Raw genomic sequence first — 24,674 nt, 5'->3', positions numbered from 1 at the left:
GTGATCGATCATGGAATTCTACCGGTGACAAACGAGAGGAGCAGACTAAGAACATTTCACACAAAGCAATATACAGCTAGAAAGGAAAATTGTATGTCGACTTAGAGGAATTTTGACTTCTCAGCAAACTTGAGCTCAGACATGGCGTTTCCTGCTAAAATCCGTGCCGAAAGCATTGCAACTCTACACTTTCTCCATCCTATTCCCGCCCAGCCGTTGTCCAATCCAGTGACGAGCATTCAATGTCGGAGGGAAGACTATACCTTATCCTTTGAAAAGGAGCGCAGCCTTTGCAGTACACTCGCTTTTCTTGCGTATGCAAAAGATGATAATAACAATATCCCAGCAATATGTTTGGAAGAGGGTACTGGGGCCGCATATTTGAACGTTCTGCTTGCCATAAATAAATTCGGGCATAACAGAGGAAACCTGGTTCTTGAGAGATTGAAGACGGAATTTGAGAGGATTTTTTCTCTCCTTTCTCACGCGGACGGTACTAAATCTAAGTCAACGGCTTATATCTTATTTCACTAACTAATACGTTGAGCCAGATACCACATTGGGCGTGGAGAATGATGTATTCAAAGCCATCATTGCTATGTGTTCAGCTCGGATCCTTTACCGCTTAGGTCTTATTCAACATCCCAAGAAAATTCAAAGGCGGTCAATTAAAGAAAACCTCCAAGCTACTTTGGAGTATCTAAGACAGAATGCAAACCACAGGCACGAACCTTCATCCCCCCGATACTCATTCATCGACAAAACAAAGGAAGTAATAAAGCTTGCCGACTCTTGGAACAAGCACCAAACGCAGTCTGAGTTAGAGAAGCTAGTTGATAGCATTCGTCACCTACAACAAGTCAGGGGCTTCCATGATTTGATCAACGCAATACCCAATAGAGCTATGGACCCAAGCTCAAGGGCCCGTCTCATAAATATAATAAGGAAAGTCGCACGATACCGTGAAGCAGCTAGGTTGCTATACCGGACTGCTAAAAAGACTCCCATAGCCCGCAAAATGCGTCTCGTGCTTGTTTCATTACCTCAAAAGGTGTTCGATAAAGATTTAAGCAGTGACTACATGCCGGATCTTAGCAATACTCTCCCACTAATTGATGAGCTTAAGAATGAAAAGGGTCTAGAGCAAGTCTTCCGTTTATTGAATACCACCGAGGAACAGGCAAAAATACAGTTCATTGCCCAAACACAGAAGACTTTGCGGGAGGCGAGAATCCATGCCGAAATCCAGCTCCTTTATTACTGCGAGTTCCATATGTCGCCCAATGCACATATGCCTCGAGTCGTATGCTCAAGCAAAGATGCTTGTTGGCTATGCAACGAGTTTATTCTCATGTATGAGAAGATCCACACACCTAAATGTCATGGGAAGCTGTATCCCGGGTGGCGACTACCGACATCGTGCGGGCCCAAGTATCATGATTTGGTAACGAGATTTAACATGCGGCTTCAAGGCCATATTAAGAATGGTCTGGAAACATTATTTGCGAGAAGGGAGAAGACTGTGTATCCTGACCCGAACGAGAGCACTTTACTCACATTGCCTTGGTCGTCCTCGACACTGCCCACTCTGACATCTTTCTCTTTAGACGCATCAGAAACTTCAAGTACCGTGAACAAGAATCCGCAAAAGATTGCACTTCCCTCCGAAGAAGCACCAACTCATGAGTCTGCACTAGCTGATGATGAGGAGGGCAAGAAAACGCCAGTAGAGGCGGAAGAAATAGCACACGAGGGTTCTTCCCATTTAAGCAGAGAAACGAGTAGCGTTCCGGAAAGCCCGGACAAAATAAGAACAACAGTGGCTTCGAGCTCTTTAGAGAGCAATTTGATACTCGAACCAGGTAAGGTCATGTCAAGACAAGTTGGGGTCGGAAAGGCTTCTTCACTATATAAAGCAGGTCCCCTAGAAATACAGATCGAATATGCCGAAAATTCAAGCCAAGAGTCGCGAGGTGGACACCGGAAGAAACTCTCATATGCTGTGGAATGGCTGGCATCTGAGGAGGTCGAGAGGCTGCGAAATGGGCAAGAGAATCTTGTTATTGACGCGGCGTCTTTTGAAGGTGAGATAGAGCACAGTACGGACAGAAATGGGTGTGTGTACATTTCTAACGGCGATGCCGTGGTGAAAATCTTCATGCAGCCGGTGGCTATGAAGCAAGGCTCGGAACAACTAAATACACCCACGAGATGATCCCTTCGTGTATTAGTATAATATACTTCTAAAAAATTGCCATGTGCGTGTAGTTGTTCCGAGCCTTGCTACGAAGTAACGACATCTCATATCCCCTTTAGGCAGTAGCCAGGTTACGATTCTTCCGACTACGCGGTCTACTAATATTCCTCCAAGGCGTCAAGGACATACCCGGCGATAAGTTCTGGCAGAAGGCGGACTACATTAGAGAGAATGAGGGTATGTTTAACCATAGAGATACCGGCTTTGATAAATTCCACGTTTTGCGCTAAGAACTCAGCTTAGGACTTCTAGATCAGGTAGAAAGGGAGCCAGCTTACACAACTCTTTGCCAAAGAAAAAGAAGGCATTTGAGTGGGCAATAGCCCTGCAGAATAGGGGGGTATTAGCTTATTATATATTTGGTACGTTTTCAATTATTCACCTAGCTCTTCTTCACCTTAGTTGGTTCATGTAGGTATGTTCTGCCAAGATAGGGGAGTTTTCATTTCTACGGTGCTAAATATAGGACTTAGGAGCTGAAAGGGTAGATTGATGTTGATTAGGTTGAGTTGATAATTACTGGGGGCGTTATCAAAGATCTAAATGCCAACCAACCGACCTCTCACATTAGGTACCCTTTTAGCCCCCAAACAGGGCTGATTAGGTACCTATGCGTTTAAGCATCGCACCTTCCAACAGCTCCAACACCTATATTAATTAGCCCCCCAGTGTTACGTCGGCTAAGCACCTCATAGGTTGAGCTCTATCAAGTTGGAACAAGGGTCTCCCTGTTGCATACCTCTTAATAGGGCAGCAGGGCAGCAGGGCAGGTACCACAGCTTCGGTAACCTATAATAATGGAATCACATATGCAAACATTTTGAATTTTACACTCCCTACAGAAGACGAGGCAGAAAAAGGAGGTAGGACGGGTTCTCCAGATACCGTAATAGTTAGGGAGGTGAACATTACGAGTTGTACTATTCAATTCTATAATAACTTTAGAAAACAGTAGTAATTCTAACTTGGTCTCTGGGTTGTTATTGTTAAGAAATTCAATGATCATATATTTCCAGGTCGACGCCCTCGCTACGAATTATACCATATAGAATAACTACATTGGTTCTTACCTCGTAAGCGTAAACGTAAGCGTAGGCCCCTAAATAAGGAGAGAGAAAATAATGATAACAAGTTATTAAGTTAGTTGGGAAATGTAACTCGTGCAGATGTTTGTGAGCTGTAGTTATATATAGACTTAATCTACCAACTGTATGAGTGATGAGGGAAGTCATTCTTATATAGATATTATACATTCCATGCCAAGATACCATGTGCTGTACCTGAAAGTAACAGTCCTTTGACCACTCATTTCAACATACATCACGCCACTAGTTCGACCGGATGCTAAATCATCACCAGCAAAGGAGCTTACACGCATGCGTACATCCTATCTTCCATATTTAATCTGTATCCTTCCGTTAACGCATCCCTATACGTAATATCATTGTGCCGGATGGAGGGTAGTTGGCCAACAATAATCAGGTGGAACCGCCTAGCTACGAGAATCTACATATATAGGTACAAACTGAACATGTTCTTTGTTCTAGGTTAGATGCTTCATCTGGAATCCTGATACCAGGCTTTGATATGTACCGCTAGATGGACCCTACGTGCAGCACAATGTAACATGTCCCATCCAACCCGTGTGCCTATTCCAAGCCATGTAACCTCAGTCAGCCGCTTTGTAGTTTTTCAGTGTTTAAGTGCGATATGGAATATTCGGCCTACCGAGGAAAATTCTTCGGTGCCGACTTAACTACCATGAATAGCGTCAACGAACACACAGATATCCACAAACCCCCATATTAAGGGATGAAATAGCGGGACGGCTCTATTGCTAGTCTATTGCTAGTATAGAGTCAGATCTATGTACGCGTATATCTGATCTAGCATCTAGTCGTCCAGACCAACCTCCCAAAATCCAACGTTATATTCCCAGTCACCCTATACTCCCACTATCCGTTAGATCTAGTCCAGTTAAATGGAGCCAGGCGTATCGCGCTCGTGTAGTTGAATAATTCACACCCACCAGTATTTGCCGTCCCAATGATGATGTTGGTATAACCAACCAACTATTTGCATGCAAGACCTTATCGCTGTTGAATGGTTCTCTCCCGAAAACGCCTTGTGCTCAGAAGAGTTGGTGAAACTCCGTGCCGCTCTGACCCCAACTCTACCATGTGTTGAAGACCCGTGTATCCGCCGTACGCCTTTTTCCTTTCCATGATGTTGAAAACTGGATATCGTCTATGCGTTGCGCCGGAAAGATGCTGCTGGGAAAATCATTTACGTTGTGTCCTCGACTGGCGGACAGGTGCAGAAAAGGTTCAAGTCGCCGTATTCTAGGTACTATAGTTAGCATATATGTTTTCAACCCTTAGATGAATGTAATATGTGCATCAACTTACTGTCATCTACCCTCGTGACACTCGGCCAGAACTTTTTCTCCTTAAGCCACGGCAGAGGATACGCCGCCTTCTCTCGTGAGTAGGACCTCTCCCATTTGCCGCCCTCACCACCGTCACCCGCAATTAGGTCCTGCATAGTGTGTGGCGACATCTTCAAAACATTACCCTCACGCGGGATTTTACCCTCTTCAATCTCGCGGATCTCTCCGCGGATACTAATCAGAGCATCAATAAAGCGATCGAGCTCCTCCTTACTCTCGCTCTCAGTTGGCTCAATCATTAGGGTGTTGGCGACGGGCCAGCTCATCGTCGGGGCGTGGAAACCGTAGTCCTGCAGGCGCTTAGCAATGTCGATGGCCTCGACACCAGCGGATTTACTAAAGGGCCGGGCGTCAAGGATGAACTCGTGAGCGCAGCGCCCGTGCTCATTCACGTACAAAATTTGGTAGTGAGGCTTGAGACGTGAGAGGATATAGTTAGCGTTGAGCAGAGTGATTTTAGTAGCTTGGGTGAGACCCTCCGCCCCTATAAGAGAAGTTAGTGATCTACCCGGTTAGGTGAAATTTCAAATGAGTTAACTTACCCATCAAGGTGTTATACGCCCAACTGATGAGGTTGATGCTGGCGCTACCATTGTTGGCACTGCTGACTGCATAACCACCGCTGGTCGTCTTGCCCTCGGCGTTGGGATCACGGGGAAGGAAAGGTTGAAGACGCTGCTTTACACAAATGGGACCTACGCCCGGGCCGCCTCCACCGTGTGGGATACAGAAAGTCTTGTGGAGATTCAGATGGCACACGTCAGCACCAATCTCTCCCGGGGAGCATAACCCAATTTGCGCATTCATGTTTGCGCCGTCCATGTAGACTAGACCGCCGTGTTCGTGGACCAGCTCGCACACCTTCTTGATCTCGGGCTCGAATACACCAAACGTGCTAGGATAAGTAACCATGATAGCCCCGAGCTCTTCTTGGTGCTTTTTGCACTTTTCCTCAAGATCTGCTACGTCGAGATTGCCGGTAGTCGTATTGCACTTGATTGGTACTACTCGCATGCCAGCCATAGCAGCGGAGGCAGGATTTGTACCGTGAGCAGATACGGGAATAAGGCAGATATCGCGCTTCTTTCCATCATTTCCTTGCGCCTTGTGGTATTCTCTAATTGCTCGCAGACCGGCGAATTCACCCTGTGCTCCCGAGTTAGGTTGAAGAGAGACAGCATCCATGCCTGTTATATCACGCAGTTGTTCCCTGAACATCTCTAGCAAGCTGTTGTAGCCCGGGACCGTCTCCTCTGGGGTATACGGGTGTATCTGGGAGAACTCGGGTAGCGTGATAAGTGACATTTCCGTGGTTCCATTGAGCTTCATAGTGCATGAGCCGAGAGGAATCATGGAGTGGACAAGTGATAGATCCTTAGACTGCAGATAGTAGATATACCGTAGCAACTCTGTTTCAGAGTGGTGCGTGTTAAAGACAGGATGAGTCAAAAAGCTCGAGGTTCGTTTGAAAGCGTCCGGGATATCTATCGAATCGGCGTGCTTTTCGAGTATCTGGCGAACGTGTACCTCCACCGCCTCGTACGGGTATACCTTGATGTTGCCAGCCACAGTTGCAAATACTTGGAAGACTTTGACCAAGTCGTCTAGCGATGTTGTTTCATCAACCGAGATACCAATTTGCTGCTCGCCGATTTGGCGAACATACATCCCGTGTTCGTGTGCTGTGCTCACAGATTGGGCCTGGCTCTCTTTGGATCCAACATCAATGATAACTGTATCAAAGAGTACGCTGCCGCTATCATTCCACTTGCTTTTTTCCGTAGCGAACCCATTCTCTTCAGCAATGGCTTGAATAACCCGTGCTCCTCGGACAACTCGTTCGGCAATCGCTTTGAGACCTTCGGGTCCATGATAGATCGCGTAGAGAGCATTCATATTAGCTAACAGCGCCTGCGACGTGCACACGTTACTGGTTGCCTTCTCTCTCCTGATATGCTGTTCTCGTGTCTGTAGGGCTAATCGGTAGGCCTTCCCACCCAGTCGATCTTTAGACAGCCCAATTAATCGACCAGGCATCTTCCTCTTGTGCTTCTCCTGAACGGCGAAGAACGCAGCATGTGGACCTCCGAATCCCATCGGCACACCGAATCTTTGCGCACTTCCGAAGGCAATGTCAGCCCCCCATTCTCCTGGGGGTTTGAGCATGGTCAAAGCCAGTAGATCCGTAGCAACACTAAGCAGGGCGCCTTGTTTATGTACCGAGTCGGCCAGAGGCTGGAAATTTTCTACATGACCGTATGTGTCGGGATACTGGACCATGACACCGACCAGGTCCTCGCCAAGGTTCTCGACCTCAGTACGTGCTTCAGCCTTCGTAAGGTCCAGTTCCAATATCTTGATACCAAAGCCATCCGCACGCCCACGTAATACCGATATCGTCTGCGGGTGGAGGGACTTAGATACGACGAAAGTCTTTCCTTCCCGTTTAGCCCTCGAGGTCGATAACGTGTTCATAGAGAGTGTCATTGCCTCGGCAGCGGCAGTGCCTTCGTCTAGGAGACTAGCATTGGCTATAGAAAGCCCCGTCAGGTCAGTAACCATGGTTTGAAAGTTAACGAGAGACTCTAAGCGGCCTTGGCTGATTTCCGGCTGGTAAGGAGTATAACTCGTATACCAGGCGGGGTTTTCCAGGATGTTCCGTTGAATAACGGCTGGCGTGTGTGTTCCATAGTATCCTTGACCAAGGAAACTCTTTTTGACTGTGATATTGGTCTGAAACTTTTTTACCATTGCCCTTAGACCTGACTCGCTCTGTGGCCCCTCGTGAGGGGGAATGTCGAGCGTTTTCTTAGATAAGATATTGGGTGGAATGACTTGCTGAACGAATTTGTCCAGATTGTCGACAGGCGGAGATAGGGCCTTTAGCATCTCAGCTGTATCGGCCTCATCAGGACCAATATGGCGACGAGGAAACGTGTCCAGGTCGGCATAACTCGCCACCTGTGTCCGGTCAATGGTAGTGAAAGACCTTCTCTGGGTAGCCGTTGCTACGGCTTTATAAGTACAACCATGACATATCCATGGAGCTGTACGCTGCAAGCGAGAACTTAACGAAGTTGATGCTCTTAATTGGACTGCTGACCGGCCTAAACGAGGTATAGCCCTCGCAAAAGACGCCATCTTCGATAAAGATGCTCTTCCTCGTAATTTACACGGGACCTCGGATGAATGCTAGGTCGAGCTTTATGCAGTCATGCTGCTCGAAACGATGCAATTATGAACTATGCCAGTTAAATGAGACAATTGAACAAGCAGTAAGCAACAAATCGTGAATTACAATGTATTAGAGAAATATTAGGAAAATGGATTGATTACGAGTTTTTTAGCTTAGGTACATTGGATATATATACTATTACACAGACTAAGGTACCTTTGCCTTAGAAGGAATCGCCGTCATCGGTCTAGCAACTAGCTCGATATGCAAGATAACAAAAAGTTGCGGGTCTTTTCGGAGGAGTCTCAAAACCGATAGCGTTTTTGCCCCGGACCCTTTTTATGTGATTTCTACCCTACCCTACCTACATACACTACCTAACCTTCCCAGCTTCCCTAGGTAGGTACCGTAGCGTAGTACATTAGGTACAATACATCCATGTAACACCTCATTCTGTAGTGGCGGGTAGGTACCTTACCCACCTAGCGGTGTACATACTTAGGTGGCTACCTATTGGGTATAGCGAATGGAGAGAGATGCTGCAAGTGCTCTTCCCTTTGAGTCTGGAATGGCACGATGCATGTGCCACGCTGTTATGTAATATCCATTCACTGTTCCTGCTTATCGCTTTACATAGCATCATTACACGACTTACACGACTTACAGGGGTTATAATCTTTATTAAGCGGCTTAAAATATGGGCGCCATCCAATTGTACATATCGTAGATGTGGGGAAATCTGCTTTCTGCTGCTAGTCGTCACCAATTAGAAAATTTGGTGACACCGACGAATCAATCAATACTATTCGCCATCTCCCGGTGACGAAACTTTTGCTCCAAAACAACAAAACAACGTTTCTAGTCCATCACGCGAAAAGAAGAGTACCTACCTACCTACCTAGGTAACTGAGGCAATTCAAAATGTTTGGCGGATGTAAGAAAGTCTCATAATGAAATCTGTGCTTATCTTCCGTCGCTAACAAAAGATACGATAGTTGCACCACCCCAGTTCTCCAAGGAGGAGCTTGAGCAGCACGAGGCTGAAGCTACCTCTACGGTCCAGCTCTTCTTCGGCGCCGCAGTCGTGCTCTACTTCTGTATGCTTCCTTCTATTCATAATCTCCACCATAATCGCGTAATACTGACGACGTGTTCTATTAGCTCCCTTCGCCATTGACCTCGTCTCGAGCGTATTTTAATCTCGTGGGCGCATTACTTTGTACAATTATGAGACACGGTAACAATAGTCCGGTTCTTGAGATATGAACTACAAGGGCTGGATGGGGTGTATGCTTCTATACATATGGGATACCTTTTCATAAGGGCGACTCGCATGTTATCCGTTTCGGGTTGTTTTAGCATCACAAGGCTGAGGCATTATGCATATCGCACTACGGCGTCTTCGGGTCTCTAATTCTTATAGAGGGGTGTGTAGGGCTTGTTACGTCACCGCATAATATAAAGCCCCTTGGGGTTTGCGTCTTCTCCCATACGTAAATTAGTTTCATGCTCCCAAATGCTTTGTTAGTTGTCTTAGAAGCCCACGGCATTCAACGACCGAGGATGAAAGAAATTCGGAAGGGGCAAATCGGGATATTATCGTCTAATATCAGAAGCAGACGTTCCTAAACGCCGGGCTTTATGCGATTTCCTACAGCCAGCTGATATCTGTACACCATCCAAGTTTCCCAATACCCGAGAACCCCCTCCTATTAATGAACTTCATCCCCCTATCTCATGCTATCAGAGATCGTTTATGCATTATCCTCCTAGGCGTTATCTACTGTCTAGGAGGTGGATTCCTCTCAGACCACTCGTCATAATCCTTCTTAACCTGCTCCAGCGAGCTTTTCAAGGACTGTAGTTGCTTGTCAAACTTCTCCAATATCTAAGGTCGCTAAATGTTAGTACTGCTTATATGATCACAAAGACCGAGAAATAAACTTACCTCCTTGGCTTGGGCCTCATTCTCCTCTCCTATCCCCTCCTGAGCATCCGTGCCACGCTTGTTAATCTCGTTCTGTAGGCTATCCGCATATCCCCTCAGCATTATAAGACGACTCCACAGTTCCTCTGTTCGCGCACTTAGAGCTGGGTCTGTCACAGCTCGATCGAGGGTCTCCAGCTTCGTCTTCAATTCATCTTCTTCCTTATCGAGGGAGTATCCGCGGTTGCGCAAGACCTGTACCTTTGTTGCTAAGGCCAGACACCTCTGTCGTAGCAGTGCGTGCTTTCGTCGGGCGTTGGCTGTTCGCACGCTGGTCTGCAAGTCGTGTTGTGAGAGAATTGCGTCCAAACTAGAGTTAATAGCATGTAACGCCTGTCTGAAATGCCCTAGAACCTGTCTCTGCATCTTCAGGCGCTCGCTAACAGCCTGAAACCCGGTAGCAAGGGCCGGCATGTATCCGGGTCCGGGTTTATCATGAACAGCTTGCTCCCATTCTCGGGGATCTTCTGAGGCAGAGGGTTGATAGAGAGGGATGCGCGTCTGGTCGACCTTGTTGTAGAAGTAGTACTTGAATACCGTGTTTGGATTTTCGGGAACCCACTTCTCGAGCATTCCTTCGATTTGCTCCGTAACAGGCTTGTGGACTAGGATCGAAACAGTCAGCCTAATGTCAAAGATACGAACTTAAGTGGTAGTAGACTTACTCAGTGACTCTCGGCCTGGCTCCCAAATTAGGCTGGAGCGTTGCACCGGTGCCTGGCTTGCGTTCATGAACCCAGAAGCTCCAAGCTGCTGCTGCTGCTGTTGTTGTTGCTGTTGCTGTTGCTGCGCCTGGGGCTGACCAAGAAGGCTTCCACCAAACGCATTTGTCGATGGTTGGCCAAGCGTACTCCCACCGAGTAAACTTCCACCAAATGCATTGGACTGTGGCTGGTTCTGAGTCTGCGACTGGTTTGTGGTCTGACCAAAACCAGTAGTGGCTGTGGATTGACCGAAGGGAGTTGTAGACGCCCCGAAAGGTGAAGGTTTGCCCCAGAGAGACATGGCTGGAACTGGGAAGCCTGTGGACTTCAGTAACCGGTGGTGTTGTTTAGGGAAGGGGAGCTCGAAGCCGTAATCTTGCGACAGAAGGTTTCGCGAAGATGAGAGTCGCGTTTAAAGTGGGTGGGTGGAATAAAAGAATGATTTAGGCTTCAACTCATGGCGGTACTTTGTATTTCTTCTCGCAAGATACGGTGGTCGGTATCTTGATATGAATTGAGAGAAAAAGAAAAAGAAATACCCTTAAGAAATACCAGGTGTTGCTGTCGGGTGTCTTGGTGTTTACTGGTCTTGTTTAAATGGCCTACACCAGAAATTCCACAAACAAATCCTAGCTTCAAATTCATTAGCTTCAGCCTTAGACGGTGTGGCTGGGAGCTTCATGTTTCCTTCAATGGAATGAAGGTACCTAATTGTATGTACTCAGATACCTAGCTACCCGATAAGGTTCATTCACGAATTTGATTGGCTATAGTGAATTCTAGCAGCTACATACCGATCCATTATTCTAGCCTAATGTGGCTGGAACCAATCAGCATTTCCAATTTGCTAACCAACGGATTCCGTCACTTCGTCCGTCGTCAAACTGCTCCATTTCCGAAGCTCACTTCAAACCACGATATCCCGCCGAGAACCCCGTCCGTATCGCAGCCATGTCGGCCCGGAAGCCAGTGTATGTCTTACAAACAGTTTTCCTACCCAATAACAAAACACCAATTAGCATATTCACAGGCCTTCTTTATGAGCCAATTACATTTTGGAGAGCGTCGTCGCTAACTTACTCTTAGCTTCAACCAGCAGGTTCTCTACGATACCACTCCCCTCCCGGACTCCATCCCCTCGGTCAAGGAGGTCGGAGCTACGTCCGCGCCTCTACTATCGGCTTCCTTCTTCATCGGCGCCCGGTGCCGCCCTTACAACGATGACTTCATGCAATGCAAAACCGAGAACCACGGCAAGGGCGAGTTTGAGTGTTTGAAGGAGGGCCGACGAGTAACCAGATGCGCCGCCAGCGTGATCGATGGCATCAACACGCACTGTCTAGACGAATTCCGCAAGCACTGGCAGTGCCTCGACAATAACAACCACCAGCTGTGGCAATGCCGGAAGGACGAATGGAAGCTCAGCAAATGTGTATTTGATAACCTAGTATGTTACTCTCCTCTTTTAGCCTCTTTTTAAGAGCCATTTTGCTAAACCATGCGATAGAAACTCGAGAAGACCATCCCCGATTCTCCCAAGGACAAAGCCCCGGTCCACCTCCGGACGAAGCAGATCTACGCCCACTACCCTATCTTAAGAGATCGTGGCCAAGCGCCGTTCGGCAAAGCTATTGACCCGCCTTCAGCACAAGCCCAGGCTGATGCGCCGACATCATGAAGTGCCCTTGTTTAAACAGGGGTTTAAAATGACAAGATAACCATGTAAATAAACAAGAATTACAATCGGGTCAAGGTTCCACCTTCTCTAATGTCTCCTCTTGCGACTGGCCTATTTTGCTTGCTCGCTCGCTTGATATAAAATACGAATAGCCTACCCTCTAAAGATTAAGGGACGTCTGTTCAATGGCTAATAAGTTACTCACGCGTGGTAGCTTTACACTAGACAAGGTGACCGTATCATTGAGTATACTCCCTCTGTCGGCCAACTCTCCCTTTTATAAGGGCCTATATCTATCGTATAAGAAAGTAATGAATTATGGTGGCAACTATATGTTGCCATGTTTCCTCTCGGGATATTAGATAGGAACTAACTACCTGTGTTAGCCATGTAAGCGAGGAAAGACGTAGGATCGTTGTATTCCTAAATTTACTATATGCTGATAAAATGCCTATATAATAGTCGAATGATAGATAATATTCACGAAACTATATTATTGTATGTTAATAATGACTGAATAATTAGACCGACTTCAAATGATCTACGGTTCAACTTAGTTGTATCTCATATAGTTTGAATATAACTAAGACGTCTTCCAACGGGAGGATATTCTTATAGTTCTAACTAGCAATAGTTACAACCTATTGAAGTGCCTTTCCGCTCTGTAAAATACCGAGTGGACTATTTTGTGATCGTAACGGTGACGTACAGGAGGCTGCGATAAGCCCACGGCCCTCGACCTTCATCCTCCCGTCGCCACATCACCTACTTCTTCTGGTTAACACAGAGCGTGATCGTAGGCCAAGCCCCGAATATCCCCTCATATTACCTTCAGCACCCGCACACGGCAGTTACGTAGTCATTCGCTTGGCTGCCGGAGGAGCCAGCAACCTGCCGACGCAGGAGCTCTTCGTCTGCCCTAAATCGATGACACATACACAAACGCGGGGGGATACCAATCTACATATGCAAGCCGGCTTGCAGATTCGCGAATATAGCTCTATTGGTTATTAAATACCTGCCGCTATAAAGAAAACAAGATCCATTGCCGTGTTCTGTGTCGGCTGGCTCAACATACAGGGACATATCGTGATAGGGTTGCAGGAGATGTGACCTGTTACCATATATGTGCATCTATGTGCGTCTGTCCAAGGAAGGCATGCCGGATAGAGAAGGCAACTGGCATATTCGGAGTATAGGATCCTATTTGACAACCTTGACAGCCTCTACTAATGAACGCCCGGTTGCACTTAGAAAGAATGTGCGCCTCGCAGGTTCGATGACACCATCTCCTGCACTTCCTACCCGTGTGGAAAGTCTTCCCGTCTTTGCGCCCGCATCGGACGTATGCCGACTGGCTACCAGCATTGCTTAGCATATCCGCCTTCGCACCAGTTAATCTGAAGTACCACTCAGATCTCTCACGACGCTGAGATAGACTGGGCGCGGCGCGGCGCAACCCCGGACATATGTAGCCATCCAACAATTAAGACCCAGGACGCCTCTTCATCAAGGACCGGCTACTTACACAGGTAACCTACATCTGCGCGGGGTAAGCAACACACGGATGAGAGTTAAGTTGGGCAACGCGACGTTGAGTATGAAGTCCATCCGTAGTAGCCATAACTTATAAGCTTAGTATATGATTACAATATGTTATATGTTATACAGCACGAGAGCCCTACGTCATAGCAGGGGATGTCGCATTGCCGCAGGATATGGGAATGTGTCGCAGTGCTGTGACAAAAAACCCTTACTACTAAAATACACGGAAACTACCTCTGCCACGTAGGATGAGGGCTTCTAGAAGTGGCTCAGGTGGCGTATGATGCTTAATCGAGAAGCCCAATTGCCATAAGTAGCCTATGCCATGTTTCGTTTTACCCCTCTAAGGCTACGGATTCTTTTCGATCCTGTATAACCCGCTAGGGCTAATCGGCTCTTCTTGGTCCCTCTGTTGTTCTTGAGCTAGTTGGAAATAGTTGACCGTAACCACGATCCACTAGGGGCACACATGTCGAAGGATTCGTCCCGCAACCCCGCAAACAACTTGGGTAGAAATGTGACATGACTCCCCCGCCGGTAACTATAATCTATTCGCAACAGTGCTATATTCGGTGTTTCCTATTTGTAGCGACTGGGGAAAACCTAAGACAAGGAGCCTCACGGCTGTGTGGAGAATGTGCCTGGCCGCCGGTTGGCAGCGTGAAGAGGTGCGGGAGGCAAGGTTGTACTATATCAAGACAAATCTAGGAATCCCGCGTTCGCCCTGCAAGAATTGAGTCGTGAGATGTATCAACGTCCACACTTTAGATGTCTTGTCTCGGCCCGGGCCTAAAAAGGACGGAAAGACATTGTATGCAAACAGAGGGGTGTTGGGAAGGACAGCTGCTTACTTGTTTAGACATTATGCGTCTTATTATCTAAGATCCACCCGGCGATAGTGTCTAAAGATGAGTTGAGTATATTGGACGATCAGCTCAGATATCTGTTATTTGGATCTTAATCGCTAAATCTGGGCAGGCCTCTGATAAAGCAAACATAACTCTTGACATTGATTAGCCATGCTAAGCATATGCTAGAAAAACCCGCTTACGAATAACACATTAGTAGCGTATATGCTGACCGAGACAGTGTCACGTTGAAACTTGGTGTCTCTCCGTCTTAGAATCGGGATTTAGGGGTGGCAGCCGCTGTGGCATTGGCGTACTGCCTGTCTCAGACACTTGAGACTTCATGCTAGGTAGCGGTAGAAGGCTGGCTTATCGCTAGTCATCTCTTCCACTTAGAAAGAAGTGCCTTCTCGAATTCTTGATGAACTGGGAGTGGCAGACACATAATTACCATAAACGAAGAGGCCTCGGTATCCCTTTCTCTCCCTTACAGTCTGCGTCATATATGAAGGCCGAGTTACAAGCCAGTAATATATATGTATGCTGATGCGGATAGGTACATATCGGATGACAGTTTCCAATCCTGTAATACCATGGTCGACACCTTATTCGCGTTAATCATCCAAGTTGAAGGTAATTTGTTGAGGTGACGGTGACCATTCCTCTGTTGAACTCCAATATGCAATTCGCTACTTGAAGCAAGGAGCTGCAGAATGTAGGAGAGCAAACCCACGATTTGGCATGCCTCGAATAGACGTGGCTGGAAAGTAAATCATAAATTCCGAAGTGATGGGTAAGTTGTAATTAGGATTCATTTCGTAAGCAATCGTGATCCCAATCCTTACGGCACGTTTAGAGCGCTGTCTAGGGCAGTCTTGAGCTTGGACATGCCTTGTGTTACGACAGTCTACCACGATCATCGTGGAATCATGAACTCTGGTTACGAATCGGTGACAAGAATTCTGGTGTAATTTCCACACACCTTTCAGCATCATACGAGATGTTGGCTTCTACTTAGATTGGTCAGTCTATCTCATACAATACTTCGATATCATTTTTCACATTTTCCAAGTATTAATGGGCTCTTTGAGTTGATGGATGAAATGGGGCGCATAGCGTTTGTCACTGATAATAGGCTGATGCGTAGCCGGCTTGTCCTTGCGGCTGACGGAGCTAATGCCCATTGATGGATATTGGTGTTGGGTGGCTTTTCCGGCCTTCCGAAGGACGGGACCCGTTGAAGATCGGGGGAGTTGGTTACGCTAGGGAGTTGTATAAGAATAAACTTTTTTCTTTTTTAATCGGCGTGGCGGCGGCCCAAACGTTTCATCCTTAATTGGCGTTGGCCTATAGTCGAACCGGTTAAACAAGAGCGTCCTTGTATCCACTCATCAGCGGCGCGGCCACCTACGTCCACGCAATGATCTCGCGATTCCTATGTACACTAAAGAAGAAGAAAAAGTAAACATGTGGACTGTGTATGATCCAATAACACGCCTCGGTATTTGCCAAGATGAATCAAACTAGAACGCCTCTATTTGAGATGGCTAGGGATTATGGGACCTCGTGGTGGTGTCATGCGGTCGAGACTCGCAGATAGTTGGTTGAATTTGGAAACAGCAAACATTTCGTGATTGAGGTCTGCGCAGACTTTCGAATTTAAATTAAATGCTTCGCATCGAGCGCATTCATCACGTGTCCATATGCCTTATTTGCAGCTATACAAGCTGACGAGCTGAAGAGGTAGAATAGGGAAAACCTGGTAGATAGGGCGAGTTCGTCTGATGTTTTCCCCAAGGGACTCTATGAGAAACAAAGCAAGGACGGGTATGCAAACGAGATCGGGCTGACCCCAGGATTCGTAGTTGGTTTAAGGGGGCATCAGGGGTGTAAGATCAGTTAGCCTAAGACACTCGCAAATCCGTAGCGGATGGAGATACATAGATAAAATGTTCATGGGCGAATCATTGGCTTTACCGATTACCGCTCTGGGGCATGCTTTACTAGCCCCGCGCTTGACAAGCCCCTCCTGCTTATGAGGGCGGGAATTGAGTAAAAATCTGCAAGGTACCAGATTTTCTGCAGGGGTTGGAAACAGACTAAAAAGACTAAAAGGCTTCGTCTGATCTTAGGTTGTACGAAAGAGCAGTCCATATCATAATACCCGGGTAAATATGATATTTTCCAATGCCAATAAGGCTTAATAGTTAAACTCATTAAACAGATATTTCGAACGGGAAGAAGCAAATAATAATACCTATCTTCAAACACTTGGCAATTATAAAGAAGGGTGATAATGTACCTAGGTTATATGACGTGTTAGTGAATTACCTCCATAACAGTTTAATAACCCCACATTACTGCAAAATATGCCGAGTGCACTTGTTAGCGTCTGTACATCACCCTCTCCCAAGATTCTGATAGGCTTTCATATTCAAACAAGGTGAAAAATTGGCTTCCACTTTCCTAGTGATAATTCTGGACCACTTCGGCGTCTACACGTAACGTCACTATGAAAACTGCCTCACAGTAAACCTCAACTTGCTTTTTCTTTTTTTCTTCTTTTTTTCTTAGGGCTGCGCTTATGTACGTGTATAGATATGGACTGCGTATGTGATCTTCGGATGTTCACAAACTTACTTAATAAGTACCTATGTATCTATTCGCTGCATATGTAAGTAGGTACTTAGAAACTCGAAGAAAATGATTAGGTATACATAATATTAAAAAGCACTGGGTATGGAGTATACTACTGCACGACAGTAAACAATTAAATCTAAATAAACCCTGGTAGGGTAATAATTACTGCTATTAGAGATTCTTATGCGTTGTGTTCGAACAAACAAAAACAATATATTGCAACTTTACCATAAACATCAAAAACATTAAGGGAGAAGGGTCCAAATTCTTGGGTTCGTACATGTCATTATTTTAATAAACTTTAATCTCAGATACGATGCACTTTACTACAATCCAGTCATGTAATTTGATAATCGCTGTAGAAGCTTTACTGCTTTCTGTGATGCTACATGTAGTAGCAATAAGATATGGTAACAACATTGTGTAGCAGTGTTAATAGCAACACCCCCTTTTCGTAGCACGAGTCATTCCCTGTCGAAATGACGCTAGGATCGACAACTCGCATTCACCCTAGTCTAGTGCGGCAGCCGCCTAGCCACTCAGCTTTTTAGTTTGCCTTTGAATACCTAAGAACACCTAGCTTATTTCGGTACGTACCCTTCGTGATACCCTTGCAATCCAGGTACCTAGCAAACATCGGTCCCTTTCATTTTCCCTGCCAATTGTCTCCATTCGTCCTCCTTCACCTTCTCTGACAGGCTCAGGTCAAGTCTTGTCCGTTCCTTTGGCGCATACATCATTCCCCCTTTCCCGCCTTCGATACCTTCTCCTTCCTTTTCTTTTCTACCAACAAGGTGTTTGGCTTGATTCCGAGTTCGATACATATTCGTGAGACCTCAGCTCCGAACAACTACTTCCACTCTTTCTCGTCCGCTTTGGCGTACTTTCATTCCTTAAAATACCACGAGTCTTCTTGCTCTCGTCTTCATCTGGCGACCTTTCAACGCAACCTGATAAAGTTGACTGTTGTCTCAAACGACAAGCCTATCGACTAGTCGACCCCAATTCCATTCATTTTAGTCATTCTTTACTTGGACGCCAGCCGCCCCATCACCGTTGATCGATCTGCTCTCGGAAGCACTCACTAAAAGCTCACGTACTCGTCTAACATAAGAGCCGTCAGTCCAACAAGTTGTGTTCTTGTCTAACCCACCCGATTGATTTCAACTGGTCCACTGTTGGTCTGGAAATATCTTCGCCATCTCTTCCAAGTACTATAAATTGCCCGGTCTTCACTACTAGCTGGAACCGAAGCGTACGTCCTTCATCCACACTCACTATCTACCCACCAAATCTTGCAAGGTACGTGAACAAAAAGTTCTTTGTCTCCCTACGTCCCCATATTCCCAGCATCAAGGTGTGTTGAGCTTTATTCCTTGAAGGCGAATATGGTTTCTCTTCTCCCATACAAAGCGTACCTTTTGAATAAAGGAAACTCTTCCAAATGGAAGACATCTAGACCATATCTTGGAGAAGATGTCAACAAACAATATAAAATCAAAACCACACTTGCGTGACTTCTTGCGACTGCTTGTCGCTCCAAGTTTTTCTCCCTTCTGTATAATACTCTATCACTCACTGAAACTACAGTAGATCGAGCCAGCAGACTCTGATCATAACCACATTCATTTTTCCTTTCTATTCCTATATACGTATTTTTAGCGTTGCATAGTACTCACCTTTTACAGTCATTCGTCTTTTACTAGGCTTCACATCGAGCGAAATGAGGTCCTCGATTTTGATCGCCGCTGGCGCAGCAACTCTGGCTATGGGCAGCCCTCTGGAGAAGGAGAAGCGAGCGATGGAAACTGAATGGGTCGTAGACTACTTGACAGTTACCGTTACCGGTACTGAGTCAGCTAAGCCAACAATATTCTGGGGCGGCCCGAAGCAACGTCCCGCAGAGACAAACTCTCCTTACCCTGTTGTAACCGAGACTCCCGAGGCACCAGCCCCTCCCCCTGCCCCGGAGACAACCGCGCCGTCTGTTGTGGTTGTTACTGTGACCCAAGGCTATCCCACTTCTGAGTCCACTCCGGCACCAGTTGTACAGGATCCTGCGCCCGCACCGGCCCCTGAAACGCCTTCTCCTTCCCCATCCCCGTCCCCATCCCCTTCTCCTGAGCCCGCCACCGCCGCCGCCACCGATTTCGCTGGTGTGGCCGTTCAGCACCACAACTTCCACCGCTCAAACCACTCCTCCCCGGAACTCAAGTGGAGCGATAAACTTGCTGGTTACGCTTACCAGACCTCCCTTTCCTGCAAAATGGTGCACGATATGTATGTTTATCACTAACGTATATCTTTTCGATTACTGACATTCATCTAGGGACCAGGGTGACAAGGGCTATGGCCAGAACTTGGCCAACTGGGCACAGAGCGTGGATGCTTTCAAGTTAGGTGATAGCGGCGCTGTCAAGATGGCCGTCAGCGATATGTGGTACAATGGAGAGTTCAACAACTTCCTTCCATCGTATTACGGCCAGGATTCCCCCGACATGTCCTTCTTCGAGAGCTGGGGTCATATGTCCCAGCTTGTCTGGAAAGAATCGACTGAAGTTGGCTGCTCTTCCCATTACTGCGAGAAGGGAACCATGTACGATGACTTTGATGCCTGGTTCACCGTGTGCAACTACAGCCCTCCTGGTATGGACATCCCTATTTCCCAAGCTATGACTTTATGCTAATATATGACATAGGCAACGTTGGTGGTGCTTACGGCAGCAACGTCCTTAAGCCTCTCGGCAAGTCTACCATAACTGCGTAAACTGATTCCAAGAATTAGCATTGCGCTTTAGGCAGTATCTCGCTGGCAAAGGCAATACACATACCACACAAAACTCCCTTCGATTCTTCAGTGTACAATTCAATACACAATTTTTACAAAACCAGCACTCGCAGCATGATTGTTGATGACATGGAAAACCGGCGTGAATGGGGCACCAGGGAAAGGATGGTCCTGGATTTTAGCATTTTTTTTTCGATTCGTTGTTGGGCTTTGAGCCATTGCATTTTTCTCTTTTTTGGTGAGACTTGTCATTTCTCTAGAATATGACCTTGCATTGCCCCGGTGGAGTTGATGGCTTACCCCCCGCAATGCATTCAATTAAGTCTGAACTATTTAACAACAAACTCGTCTTCACTTCTTGTACCTGTCACTTTTCTTATATCACGTTTCGCTTTTTTGCATCAAGTCAAGAGGGTGACGCTCAAAACTGAGTGCATTACCTAGGTTCTTAAGGTCAGGAACGGTTGCCTACAGACTCGGATGTTGCAGTCGGATTGATCCGGTTGTGGAATAAATCCCAGACCGTATCTTCGTTGTATGTAGAACTCATTCAATGCTAACGACGACTTATGAACTACCTGCTACGTTTTCATTCAATCATAGTGCTACGAGAGTTACATCCATATGGATGTTTATGAATCAATATTTGGCTATTTGCTCAATTAAAATCGGCCTAAGGATATACAGTTAAGCATAGGGTTGATACCTATCAGCTGGAAATTATCAGAAAGTCTATCATTTACTACTGCCTTCAAAGGGACCCAGGGGGTTTATACATACTTGGAGAGTAGAACTCATTGCCAAGTTCGTGTTACACTTTATAGGCAAAGTGGATGCCTAGGAGGTACCTATACATATAGGTTAATGTTATACCGCAAAACGATCTACCGTGCGTCTGCTATCCTAGTATAAGTTCACATGATCCTAGTTCCATGATCATACCCCAGGGGATAGCAATATGATTATGCCTTGGCACGTTTATTGGCAGTCCTATACGAGCGAAGTCGCGTTAAGCTTCTGCCTTGCCTTCGTATTTCGTCGCCAAGCGCTTGATAGCCGATTAAAAAGGCGAGGTTAGCTAAGACATCTAAAATACGTAGCATACCGAAGTAGCGGTAGAATGGACTATGTGTTATCGCTTGAGCTCGAGAACCTTCTACGACCGTAGGGGTATGGAGTATACTAGGTTACTACAGGTAGCTACGCAAACTACCCACCTATAAAGCGTTTCTTAAGTTCGTTACCCCTGAGGTTTGCGTCTTTAACCATCTATCTACCACCAACGGCGGGTAATTAGCTATAATATATGGGATATTATCGTGTATTCCCTAGTGTAGGTAGCCATCCCTGACATGATTTGTAGGGTTGTCCAAATTGGAAATAATAGCCCGCAACCGCTAGACCATTGCGTGTAGATATTTCATCACCAATTTCTCTGTAGAGAATCCATATCATATAGGTACCCTATATGCCTTGTAAGTCGAATTGTTCTAACGATAGCAACTACATAGTCGTAGCCATTAGTACGGTCCTTCAAGTCCACGCACATGCCACCCCACTCGTCCTCATCCTGACGCTTCTCAACGTGACCTGTAGCGCCAGTCTCACCGTCACGCGTGCAGGACGTATGACGATTTAACCGATCTTAAGTTTGATAGCTACGGCAAGCTTCCGGCCGAGGATCAGAAATGGTATAATTTCAGAGTCAAATATAAGGACTCTTTTAAGATATACGCGGTATTGACACGGTGAGCCTTTGGTGTGGTATATACGACGTATTTTGGGCGCAAGAACGAACCTGCCGGTAAGGAAAATTAAAATATGCAGTCATATACGTGGGCCTACGTATACGCCCTGTTACAATAAGCATGCTGGCGAAGGAGGTGCCCCGTGGCGGCAACACGATTGATGGGAGATTTATCCCTGGAGGAACATCGATAGGCATGAATTTCTTGGTGCGTTTACGCTCAAAGACCGTAGTTGGAGAAGATGCTGATTTCTTCCACCCGGAAAGGTACCTGGAAGTCTATCACACCGATAGAGTTGAATAATATCTACTTCGAGGTATGTTGTCTTTATATCTGCTATTTGGCCTCGTGGCGGTGGTTATCGCTTACCCCTGAGATAATTACTCCGGTATTTGACTTCCAACTTGTAGATCCCCAGACCTTTATGACCACTCTTTCCCATGGACTTCTCAACGACAGGAGGTTACTTGCGGGGGTTACGAGATCCGATAGAATCATCTGATAAGAGATGCGAGGCCCCTATGACCTACTTTTGAGAATCCTTCATGCTAGTGATACACAAGAATTCATCGGTTGCTAGAGGTTACCGTTATAAACATTCTCATTGAATACATGGTTAAAACATGTTGACTATGGGGTTGGCATTTCATTGAACTCGAGCATGATCCGAAACTTCATCCAAGATATCTTTGCACGAAGGGCGTAATCAGCTGGTACGCTCCGCCCCTTCTCGCTAGCCGGGATGGATGATTCCATCGAAATATAACCTTTGTACCTCGAGCCAAGAACGATGTATTTCGCTAAGTCCTCCATCGAATAAATACCGCCTAGGGGGTTCTCGAACAGGAAACCCTTGCCGTGTCGTGACCAGCTCATATAGGGGGTTTCATGAGGGTTGTACCTTTAGGGTATAGATAATCAGCAATTTATTCCATGAAAGATAGTAATGAAGAGGCTTAGAGCATGATTCTGGTGGCAATACTCCTTGGCTAGGCTGGGGCACTTGAATTTAGCGATGTAGGTCAGGAGACACGCTGGTAGTACATACCAGGGATGATCCTCGCTTATCGAATCGATGAAGGGAACGGCACTGGAAACTTGGAGATGGAATATCTTGCTTGGTGGTACTACTTCCATCATACGAATGAGGCTATTCGTGCGTCTAATACTCTCTTCCGATCCCTTGTAAGACAAGGCCGACGTATCATCACCCAAACCACCAGCTATATGGAAGGTACTCAGACAGAGACCGAAGTTGGGACTGTCAATCAACTTTACAACTTCCCATGCTTTCCACCACTTGTTGATAATGGTGCTGTAGCACGTAAAAGAGTATGCAATGTTGATACCTAGATCCAATCCCCACCGAGAAATCAGTTTGAGGTCTTCGAGGATAAACTCTTCTGACAGCTCGTCTTGTGGGAGATGGTTAGCTGTGACTATAATTGTCTTGGCGCCAAGTTTTATCGCAAGCAAGAGCTGGGTTTTGAGTATATCTTTCATGGCTTCGTGCCGCGCTCGATCCCGCAATCCTTCGTAGCGTTGAAATGGCCCAAAGGCTACGATTTTAATGTCGAAGAGTTGGCATAGGTCCGCGATGCGCTCTGCCGCGGAGAATAAATCCTTTTCGGAGGGATAATCAACCTATGAAGCAGTCTTTGCTTCTACTATCACCTCATCGAAGGATATTTCGACACCCATGAAATTGTTTACGGCAGCACTTTTGAGTTTTTCTTGTATGCTATAAATAGCGGGAGCTCCGAGAGAGGTAGATACAATTGCCGGGGAGAGCCACTCTGCTGGAGAGGGATCCATTGCTGCAAATAAGCTAGCAGGTGAACTGTTAGGAGATACCTAATTGGAAGTGCTATGAATCATATTTATAGCTGCTTTTATCAGGGGGTTCTCCTGGGATATATTTATGATACTGGATAGTGGGAGTCTAAGAAGTGTCATCACTCGAAATATATCTTGGCTGATGGATGTGAAAACTTACGCGTCTATCCTGCCATGGCAATGAACTGTCGCCTTCTATCATTATCAGAGATATGGACGAGGAAAGAATAATGTGTACTTTACCGTTTGTATGGTACGTAAGGTTAGTTTGAATATGTACCTACCTAATATATGTAGGTCTTCATGGAAACCTAGTCTAAGACACCTACCTAGGATATGTACATAGTCGAGAACCTAGAAAGGGGTTTAGTCCTGAGAATCCATATATGTACCCAAAAGCCCCCCTAAGCTTAAATCAGGATTTCCCATAAACGATTCTGGCATCCTGGCAGGTTAGTACTCGTGGATGAAAATCCGGATGCTTTAGGTATTGTACCTATACCCAAATACTGTATAGAAACATGGTCCTTTATGATCTAATTCGTGCAGGAGTTACTTCGATGTTATTACCTGACAAAGTATGTTCGTACATTGTGCCTCTAAATATAATATAAGTACCTACCTACCTAATAGTACAATATAACGAATTAGCTATCGATTTGATCAAAATCTTTTTATTACTATTTGTCCATCCTCTGTCAGAAATGCTTATTCTTCACCCTACACACAGTCGCGCGGCTCGCGAGGCTCGTGAGGCTCGTGCCCGTAATGTCAATGTCAATGTCAATGTCAATATCAATGACGATGACGATGCCGATGCCGATGCTGTAGGCGAGACATTCTCAGCCAAAGTTTATCGCATATGGAACCTGATCCAGATACTTTTTGTAGCGTGGTTCCTATATGAACAGGTTGTTTATTTCTCTGATCCCCTTCTAGAGTCTTTAGATTGGCTGTCGCTCGTAATTGCATTTACAATCAGAATACCCGGTTTATTTATCAGCTACCTCCCAATACCC

The 24,674-nt window shown here is 46.1% G+C and overlaps 7 protein-coding genes across 7 annotated transcripts; 4 read left to right on the top strand and 3 right to left on the bottom strand.

Moving 5' to 3' along the window:
- Nucleotides 1-29: 29 nt before the first annotated feature.
- Nucleotides 30-2,620, top strand: F4813DRAFT_344371 (uncharacterized protein). The gene is made up of 3 exons (XM_049241653.1): nucleotides 30-492; nucleotides 551-2,483; nucleotides 2,536-2,620. The coding sequence occupies exons 1-2, from the start codon at nucleotides 142-144 to the stop codon at nucleotides 2,213-2,215; spliced, it is 2,016 nt and encodes a 671-aa protein (XP_049104350.1). The 5' UTR covers nucleotides 30-141; the 3' UTR covers nucleotides 2,216-2,483; nucleotides 2,536-2,620.
- A 1,173-nt stretch (nucleotides 2,621-3,793) lies between these two features.
- Nucleotides 3,794-8,065, bottom strand: F4813DRAFT_344368 (glycine dehydrogenase mitochondrial precursor). Its single transcript, XM_049241652.1, has 3 exons — nucleotides 5,249-8,065; nucleotides 4,666-5,190; nucleotides 3,794-4,599 (listed from the first exon to the last, which is right to left on the bottom strand). Exons 1-3 carry the CDS (start codon nucleotides 7,845-7,847, stop codon nucleotides 4,544-4,546), a joined length of 3,180 nt encoding a protein of 1,059 aa, XP_049104349.1. The 5' UTR covers nucleotides 7,848-8,065; the 3' UTR covers nucleotides 3,794-4,543.
- Nucleotides 8,066-8,802: 737 nt separating this feature from the next.
- Nucleotides 8,803-9,080, top strand: F4813DRAFT_385098 (mitochondrial outer membrane translocase complex, subunit Tom5; the record flags this gene model as incomplete). Its single annotated transcript, XM_049246198.1, has 3 exons — nucleotides 8,803-8,815; nucleotides 8,877-8,978; nucleotides 9,043-9,080. 3 exons carry the CDS (start codon nucleotides 8,803-8,805, stop codon nucleotides 9,078-9,080), a joined length of 153 nt encoding a protein of 50 aa, XP_049104348.1.
- Nucleotides 9,081-9,546: 466 nt separating this feature from the next.
- Nucleotides 9,547-11,305, bottom strand: F4813DRAFT_106734 (nucleoporin complex subunit 54-domain-containing protein). The gene is made up of 3 exons (XM_049238452.1): nucleotides 10,534-11,305; nucleotides 9,830-10,473; nucleotides 9,547-9,769 (listed from the first exon to the last, which is right to left on the bottom strand). Exons 1-3 carry the CDS (start codon nucleotides 10,871-10,873, stop codon nucleotides 9,662-9,664), a joined length of 1,092 nt encoding a protein of 363 aa, XP_049104347.1. The 5' UTR covers nucleotides 10,874-11,305; the 3' UTR covers nucleotides 9,547-9,661.
- Nucleotides 11,306-11,373: 68 nt separating this feature from the next.
- Nucleotides 11,374-12,397, top strand: F4813DRAFT_106715 (NADH dehydrogenase, alpha subcomplex, subunit 8). The gene is made up of 3 exons (XM_049238451.1): nucleotides 11,374-11,543; nucleotides 11,659-12,019; nucleotides 12,080-12,397. The coding sequence occupies exons 1-3, from the start codon at nucleotides 11,524-11,526 to the stop codon at nucleotides 12,248-12,250; spliced, it is 552 nt and encodes a 183-aa protein (XP_049104346.1). The 5' UTR covers nucleotides 11,374-11,523; the 3' UTR covers nucleotides 12,251-12,397.
- Nucleotides 12,398-18,562: 6,165 nt separating this feature from the next.
- F4813DRAFT_344358 (PR-1-like protein) lies at nucleotides 18,563-20,648 on the top strand. Its single transcript, XM_049241651.1, has 3 exons — nucleotides 18,563-19,563; nucleotides 19,613-19,929; nucleotides 19,983-20,648. Exons 1-3 carry the CDS (start codon nucleotides 19,007-19,009, stop codon nucleotides 20,048-20,050), a joined length of 942 nt encoding a protein of 313 aa, XP_049104345.1. The 5' UTR covers nucleotides 18,563-19,006; the 3' UTR covers nucleotides 20,051-20,648.
- A 1,801-nt stretch (nucleotides 20,649-22,449) lies between these two features.
- Nucleotides 22,450-23,634, bottom strand: F4813DRAFT_396990 (xylose isomerase-like protein; the record flags this gene model as incomplete). The annotated part of the gene is made up of 3 exons (XM_049247896.1): nucleotides 22,450-22,720; nucleotides 22,868-23,463; nucleotides 23,533-23,634. 3 exons carry the CDS (start codon nucleotides 23,632-23,634, stop codon nucleotides 22,450-22,452), a joined length of 969 nt encoding a protein of 322 aa, XP_049104344.1.
- Between the last annotated feature and the right edge of the window lie 1,040 nt (nucleotides 23,635-24,674).

The sequence above is a fragment of the Daldinia decipiens genome (assembly GCF_022478715.1).
Source record: "Daldinia decipiens strain CBS 113046 unplaced genomic scaffold F4813scaffold_2, whole genome shotgun sequence".
In the NCBI taxonomy this organism is placed as follows: domain Eukaryota; kingdom Fungi; phylum Ascomycota; class Sordariomycetes; order Xylariales; family Hypoxylaceae; genus Daldinia; species Daldinia decipiens.
This window is presented reverse-complemented; position numbering and strand designations above follow the sequence as displayed.